Source organism: Aptenodytes forsteri, unplaced genomic scaffold, assembly GCF_000699145.1.
Source record: "Aptenodytes forsteri isolate BGI_AS27 unplaced genomic scaffold, ASM69914v1 Scaffold6, whole genome shotgun sequence".
NCBI classification, from domain to species: domain Eukaryota; kingdom Metazoa; phylum Chordata; class Aves; order Sphenisciformes; family Spheniscidae; genus Aptenodytes; species Aptenodytes forsteri.
Genome location: NW_008795709.1, coordinates 715,012 through 723,232, shown reverse-complemented (window position 1 = coordinate 723,232; position 8,221 = coordinate 715,012). Strand labels below are relative to the sequence as shown.

General features: G+C 39.0%; 1 protein-coding gene across 1 annotated transcript in view; it reads left to right on the top strand.

Annotated features, from left to right (window-relative positions):
* The first annotated feature begins 3,840 nt into the window (after positions 1–3,840).
* The window catches only part of SH3D19 (SH3 domain containing 19), a 77,878-nt gene continuing 73,497 nt past the window's right edge, over positions 3,841–8,221 (top strand). The window contains exon 1 of the mRNA XM_009283300.2: positions 3,841–4,018. Coding sequence (XP_009281575.2) covers positions 3,841–4,018 — 178 coding nt within the window. The remainder of the gene's footprint in view (positions 4,019–8,221) is intronic.

The following is an 8,221-nucleotide window of genomic DNA, read 5'->3' as shown; positions in this document are numbered from 1 at the left end:
CATAGCTCCCTTGCCTCCTCTTTGCCAGACTAAAGAAGTCCGTCCCCTTCAACCTTGTCATTGTGCAGTCCTGCCTCGCTTATTCAGGTTCTCAAACTGTACAACAATGGAATGGAAGCACCGGCTTCGTTGCTGGCCAAGATTTTTACTCTTCTCTTGAAAAGCAGTATGCACCAAAGTTACTGAAGCATTCCAACAGCAGACTTGGGAAAACAATACATCATCTGTTTATCTGTGGTTTATGCTTGGTGAGCATCCTTCCCTTCAGTGAAGGACAAAAATAAGTTTTGCAGGAAAGCGTAGATTTAGTGGTTGATGGCACATAGCAGGAAAGCTTCCTTTTTTCCCTCAATATTGTATGAATTTTGAAAGACAAAGGATTTTATGGATATCGATTTTTTAAAATTGACTATCTGATGTAGTGCTGTGTTACACTGACTGCTTCAGGTAGTGCTGTAAATCAGCAGAGATTTGTATGGATTTCATGTGTTATTCTAAAAACATCAATTTGACATTCCGACTTAGGAATTTAGGATCTTCTTACAAGATTTAATGGAATTCTAAATAAGATGCTTCAAAGATGAACTTAATTGGGTTTTGAAGTCTTGCATATGTTGCAAAACAAATCTATACCTGCTTTCTACGGCTGTATGTAGCTGTATTTGGGTCCAGCTTGAAGGGCTGGATGAGAGCAAGGCTGAAAATGTTCACACCGTAGTAGAAGCTGAATGCAACAGATCTTACTGTTCATTTTCTTTCCTACTGCCTTTTTTTCCCCCTAAGCTTTTTAAGAGGTGGTTGCATTTATTTTGTGCGTGAGTCACCACCTCAGTCAGCTTGTTCAGGCTTTTGGAGAAAATGTGATTGGATCAGGACATGCAGAAGATTTCAAAGGATTGACTTTGTCACTCCTATAACTAACAGGGTGTACTGCCTCAGCCTTTCCGAGCCGTGATAGTAGCTCATGTGTGCCCTGTTGTGCAAACTGAAGAAAACATGGAACAAGAATTTTATAATTTTCATGTCCTTAGGAACGTCATACTGAATCAAACAAAAGGTTCATCTTCTCAGGTAACCTGTTTCTTACATTTGCCTACAAATGTCTTCAGGAAAGTATGCAAGAAACATCTCCTAGGATTCAATTTTTACTTCCAAGAGAGATTCCTTCCCCTCTGCAGTCAACGTCTTAGCAACTTCTCAGAGGCTGCACATGAAAGGCCTTGCTAAATAGTTGCCAATGGATTCATCTTTCACGAATTCAATTCCTTTTTTGAACCCACTTACACTTTTGATCTTCAAATCTTACATGGTAGTAAGAAACACAATTACTCATTTTATAAAATCAGTTACTACCTTTTACATGCTGGTTGGTATTTTTACTGGGTATTCACTAGTTCTTGAATGATGATGATAAATTTTTTATCTATATTTTGCTTTTTTAATATGGTTTTGAGTATGGTGATTTACACTCTTAAAAACTTAGGTAAATTTTCAAGCACTGTGTTTCCTATGAAGGGGTTTCTGATCCATTCTCCTTCTAGACAGAATACTGTACGCATAAAAGAAGCCATTTGATTTTTTTCTTCAGCTATAACATTTTGCTTCTATTTATAAGAGGTAAGCTAAAATTAATACCAGTTGTTTTCTTAAGGTGATAGATTTGTATTCATCATGCACTCTGTCTTGCATTAAAAGCTGAGTATTCAATATCACAGATCTGCACATTAAAATTGATTCAGGTTGTGCACATCTGTGTTAAATCATTTACAAGAATTTTTGAGTGAACAGTGTGCAGTGATGTTATTCATTATTAAAATACTGTTGGCTCATCCTGTTGGAGCAATGGGACATAAACGCCTGGAAACAAGCTCAGCATTTTGATAACTTTCTCATAATAAATTGCTCCATCAGTGTGCTGTATTCATTTTATGACTGTCTGCACTGTGAATCTAGGACGCAGAAACTAATAGAAATGTGAGACTTGGGATCAGAGTAAAAGTTTTGGAAAAAATCTCTCTCCTTCCACCTAGTACTTTGAAAATGACATTGTCAGGTGCCACAGTTTATCTGATGACAAATGCTGTAAGCTTTGTCATTTGTCATAAGCTTGTCAACGTTTGCAAGTATGTCTGAAGAAACACGCAGTGATCTCCAGACTGGAATGGTGAAGTTCACCTGAGAATGGAGTTCCTGAGAGTGGGACACCTGCTGTAGTCTACCATGTCCGTTGTTTAAGCAGGTCAAGACAGTGCTTGGAAGAGTGTCACTACCAGCATGGGACAGGTATCACTGAATGATGAGATGGGATAATGCTGCAGACTTCGTGTATCCAGTGCTCATGGGCATAACTTCATGATGACAAAATCTGTTTTTCCATGCTGGTGTGCAAAGCTTGCCGTAGATCAGCAGTAACATCTCTGGGAAATGCATGGTAGCTGCTGCCGTGACATTAGGCACGCTTCCTTTCTCTAATTGTTCTCCCCTAGCTTGATGTTGGTGGATCCATTATCAAGAACTATTTAATTGAGGTGTGTCGTTATGGTATTTTACTCTTGGCACCGTAGCAATATAGAGGTACTTATTAGTGTATTTACAGAGGTTGGATGTCTCTGACAGGATCTGTAGGCCTTTTTGGTGTGCACACAGGAGCGGGGAGAGAAGAGGTCTGGGAGCACGTGGGAGGAGAGGTACTCCTCTCTGATGAATCAGAACAGTCTCTGCCAGCTTTACCAGAGTGCCCAGGAACCCTGGGTTTATCTGCGGTAAACACAGGATCCTTTGTTTTGAGGGTTTCTGGATGCTTATGGCTTTGCCATCCTTTTGCTTGGTCATTTTAAGTTGCCTTATGGTTTTTGAAGCTTCTCATTGAACAGTAGGGAAACTGCTTCGTGTTACCATGAGTAGCAACTGAATGGATGGAATTTGCATTTAGAATACTGGCGACAAGATGCACTAGCCTGATGTCAAGGGCTATATGATATAATATGATATAAAAAATTACTTTTATAATAGCTGCTTTTTCTATTGTGTCTTTTTTGAGAGGCTGGAAGGAGGAGGAAGTACAATTGCTAAACATTTGGAAAAACAGATGAGAAGGCTCTGTGAAATACTGTAATTTCTCAGGAGCCCGGAGATAGGTGCATTCAGCTTTTGTCTAAAGTACAAGGGCCACATGTGAAGAATGAAAGGTGTATGCTTCTAATATGAGTGCTTGTTTATAAGGCATTTCTTAGAATTGTGACTTACAGCTTTCATTTTGTACACAGAGAGACCACAGTATTTTTATTGATTTGTATATGTTTTGTAAATTGTGTTGAATTCAACCATGTTTTCAATTTTTAAATAAAAAAAATAAAACACCAAGCTGTGTGTTGTGAACCACACTTATTTTTGCTGAGCATGCTTGAAGTTCTCATCACGTGATCTAAAAGCCCTGCGCTCTGGAAGGGTTGCCTGCCTCTCTTTCATCACAGCAGGTGGTGTTTCTATTCTGTGACTTGCCGTTTCCTTGTTGTCCCCCTCTTTTTTCTCCTGTCTTCCCTCTTTATAAAACATTGTTATCTTCTTCTCTTTTGGAGCTTGGGAGGATATCTGTATGTTCCACACTGGTCAGGCAAGTGGACCTGTGTTAAGAAGGTAATGGCACTGGTATCCAGTGACCACATCTTTCTGTCCTTGTCACAGTCACTGAGGACCTGTGGGCTTCCTCAGTAATCCGCTGCTCTTTGGCACTCTTACTGATTAGCCAGGACTTCTGATGCCCTCCGACTGTTTGAATTGGCCTTCCATTTCAAATTCCTACCTCAAGTTGTAGTAAGACCCTGAGTTAGTGGTGGTCAGATGAGTCTGCACACCTTCATTTTCCCATGGACGGGGCTGATGCAAAAGACGTGGCTACAGAGTGATCAGATTTACTGCACAGATGGGCCTTCCGCAAGAGGTGAAATCATGGTGCAAGGAATCCAGCTGTACATGGTGACTTCTGGTCAGGATGGTCCTCAAGGACCAAAGGGCACACGTATGTGGATTTACATGCACACGTGTTATATCAGTAACGGAGGAGTCTGAGGTACCTTAAAGGGGATTTGGTAGATGTTTAACACTTACCTTGGAGTAGATGTGGATAAACTCATCTCACGCCTCAGTAAAATGTCTTCAGAATGCCAGGTGACTCACATCTGAAAAAATGAATTTTGGATGTTGATCTCTACGTTACCAAATAATATGCATTAAAATAGGACACGTTTCAAGAATAGACAAGTGCTGGGCTTCCTGTTCTGTGGAATACTAGTTTAGAGTTGCACAACTTTTAAGCATGTGCTCAAAGATAATGGATGAGGGTTATCTCAGGTTGCAACAATTTATTGGTATATACCAACATTATTAAGCAAATCAGTTTTTTACACCTTTGAATTAGTCCCTTTTATGATGTTTCTAGATCTTGTAATCTTTGTTTTACAATAAAGTGCAAGAGACCTTTTTGGGAATAATCCATTTTGTGGTACTTAAGAAAAATCCAATGCGTGTGAGAAGCAATTGTTACGTTCGCTTTCCCAGAATTTTTTATTTCTGTGTGACTGTTGGGCAGAATTACCAATGTCACTGGAGGAAAATATTTTGTTAATAGGCTAATTTCAAATGCATTTCTATAGAAAATCAGTACTTGCAACAAAATCATTGAGGTTTAAGAATTTCTCGTTAGGTGTCTTTTTGTGGACTGGGTAAACAGTTTGGGGATTCTTTCATCATAAATAGTGACAAGGGACCACAAAACATTCCAAGAACAAGCTATTGAGTATTTCAGTGGTATCTTAAGAGAAGTAAATACTGTTATTTGCCTGGTACCTTTCTTCTATTTTTATAGAGGTTGTTCTTTTATGGTTGAGTGTGTTACAATCTTTTATTTTAATAAGTAATTTTCTTTCTCTCTGTCATTTCGTCCCCCTAGTCTCCAAATTCCGCCCAAAGTGCAGACCTATGCACTTACTTGTCCTCACCATAATGTCTAATTCCTAAATTGGAAGCAGTGTCATCTCTATTGCTGTCAGTGGCTTCACACGCACATTAAATAAGACAACTTCCAAGTGCATAATGCATAAGATTACACTGGAGACATTTGTTGTTGAGGTTTGCCATCTCAACAATCAAGAGATTGTTTTGAGTAAGCACGTTCAGAAAACTCTTAATTGCCCAATGGGACAGGATTGTTGGGTTGGTAGGGAGGGTGGGAAGGGTGAAATTTGCAAAGTGTTTTACATTCAAGAATAAATATTCTTAATATATAGCATAGTAGATGGAGATTCCATCTTTTGAAAGTAATAAGGTAGGGTGTGATTTCTCAAAAATTGTAAATGATTATCTGAAATGTATACAACAAAGGCTGTTTCTGCAACACATGGTTTTGTACTGTGTAGGTATGTTGTGGTTTAACCCGGCAGGCAGCTAAACACCACACAGCCGTTCTTTTACTCCCCTCCCACCAAGTGGGATGAGGGAGAGAATTGGGAAAAAAAAAAAGTAAAATTCATGGGTTGAGATAAAGACAGTTTAATAGGACACAAAAGGAAGGGAAAATAATAATAATAATGATAAAAGAATATACAAAATAGAACTCTCCCCAGTTTATATACTGAGCATGATGTCACATGGTATGGAATAACCCTTTGGCCAGTTGGGGTCAGCTGTCCTGGCTGTGCCCCCTCCCAGCTTCTCTCTGGCAGGGCATGAGAAGCTGAAGAGTCTTGACTAGCATAAGCACTACTTAGCAACAACTAAAACATCAGTGTGTTATCAACATTATTCTCATACTAAATCCAAAACACAGCACTGTACTAGCTATTAGAAAGAAAATTAACTCTATCCCAGCCAAAACCAGGACAAGGTCAAAGGAAATTGCTTAAATGGTGGAAATTATATCCCCTGCAGTCATAGCCTCAAATTATCCTGTGCCAGGAACGCACCAGTTTAGGAAACTGTCGTTCAACAGAAAAAAAATACAAAACAAACTAGCCAAATGCCCTGTGGAAAACATAAAGAAAATGGTTCTTTTTATATTATTTTTTAGAAAGACTTTTATCATGATTGTCTTAGTCACTCAACAGCAATATTTCTCTGTGCATACCTTAGGTCTCCAGGCATGGAGTGTGCCCCTAATTAGTGCAGTAAGGGGCATGTTGTGACAGGTAAGTGTACCTATGCACAGGTGTTCAAAGCTGGAGGCTCTTTTGGTGCTGGATATGCTGGTCCACAAGCAGGGCAAACCCCTGAGGAGAAAAATAATTGAATACATTTGGATCTTGATATGATGTATGAATGTTTATAAGATGCTCTGTTAATACAGTGTAGGAACCACGAGTTTATTGACACATGTCTAACTGTATTGCATTTATTGCATGTTGTATGTCAGCAGCCTATGGCAGCAGACATACCGTACGACTGAGCTCTGTTGTCTAGTTGAGGAATATGCAGAGCCTCTACAGACATGCTGAATCTCTGATTTGGGAAGAAAAAGATACTACCGTGCTCTTGAAAGATAATTTCCTTTTACTGGCAATGCTAGCAACATCAGATAAATAGTTTTCAGAAATGTAGATCTAACATTTCTGAAATGCCTAGAGAGGAAGGTGTTTTGTGGTTAGAAATCTTTTGTCTATCAAAAAGTTGAGTCAATTGCTATTTTCCTCATGAAAGTATCAAAAAAATTAAGTAATAGGGCTCGTTTTGAGTAGCTCCCACTGTGATTCTGGCATGTGCTGATTCCTATGTCTGCTTGTACCTGAAGCACATAATCTAAGAATTACATTGCACTGATCAGCTGGGGTGTCTTATATGAAGATGTGGGGATTTGTACTTTCAGGAGTTGCTCATTTCTTGAAAAAAGAGCTTTAGAAACAACTATATCCTGAATTTTCTTCTTAAACAAGTGTGGTAGAAGATAAAAGTGTGGTAACATATGCATATGCTGGGTATATTTGATTGCTTATATACTTTGTTTATCATTCATGGCCTGAGAACAAGACCAGTTCCTGGTGCTAAGTTTGGTCTAGGTTCTTATAACATGGACCTTTCTGAGAAGCGGTGAGAGCTTACACAGCCTGTTTCCTTTCTTTCTTGTTTCTGCATCAGCCCCACTCATGCTGGCGTGTATGTTCACACGGATGCACGCACACTTTTGCTGTTGCAATGGAGGAGTAACATAGGAGCAAGAATGAGGGGGTGGAAATTCAGAGTCACAAAACCAAATCAGCAGCAAATGTAGCACTGGCAAATGTGGCCTCTCTTGTCCAGTAAATTCTCTTTTTGCTTATATATTGTGCAAGTGCACAAAAGGCTTTAAAGGTGACTATAGTTTATTGTTAATCACTTTAGCAAGTTAAAGAATATGGTCTTTGGATAATTACAAGCTTTACGGCGGTCAGTAGGTTTCAAGGTTAAATACTCAACCACAGAGGTTCAATGTGTTTTTAGGTATGTGTTGGGGTCCGCCCCTCCCCCCCCAATGTATCAGTCATGCTTAAGAGTGGGGGAAAAAAGCATTACTCCAAGTATAAAAATAATGCAGGAATGCTTTGTGCTTAAAAGACTCAGTTACTGTTCAGTATTAAAACTGGCAGACTAGTGTCATTTCATTTGAGGGGGTTATAATGTATTTTTTTCCCTGCAATGTACTGCTCTGGAATTCAGCAGCATACTGTAGAATTTAAAGCAAGTATAAAAACTGTCTGCCTTTACAATTATCAACTTTGAGTGTGTCCTGGTTTTGTGGCCTTTTGTAGTAAAGGGAAAGCTTTACATAAACTAAATGAAAAAAGTTTCTTCCAAGCCTATCATTAATCTCTCCTTGAGCCTTCTGCTTTTTAAACAACTGATAAGGGACTCAGCCGTTACGATACTAAAATACATAAATAAATGTTCAGTTTTATGGGTTTTGTTGTATAGCAGTTCCTAATAAAATTGAATGAAATTTATAGTAGATTCTGTACAGTGGAATTAATTTGCTTTGTTCTGACTCCTTACCTGAGAGAAGTGCTAAAAAGAAGGAAGAGTCGCTGTGAGCCACAGTGTGCCTTAACAGAATGGAAGACAAAAAGATTGCAATATCAATGGCAGTTATTGCTTATCTCAGTGCAAATAAAGTAACTAGCATTGAAAATCCTGCACAAATGCAGATCTTTTTCCCAGAAAATGTGCAGTTTAGTTTGAGTGAGGGCCCCATCTACAC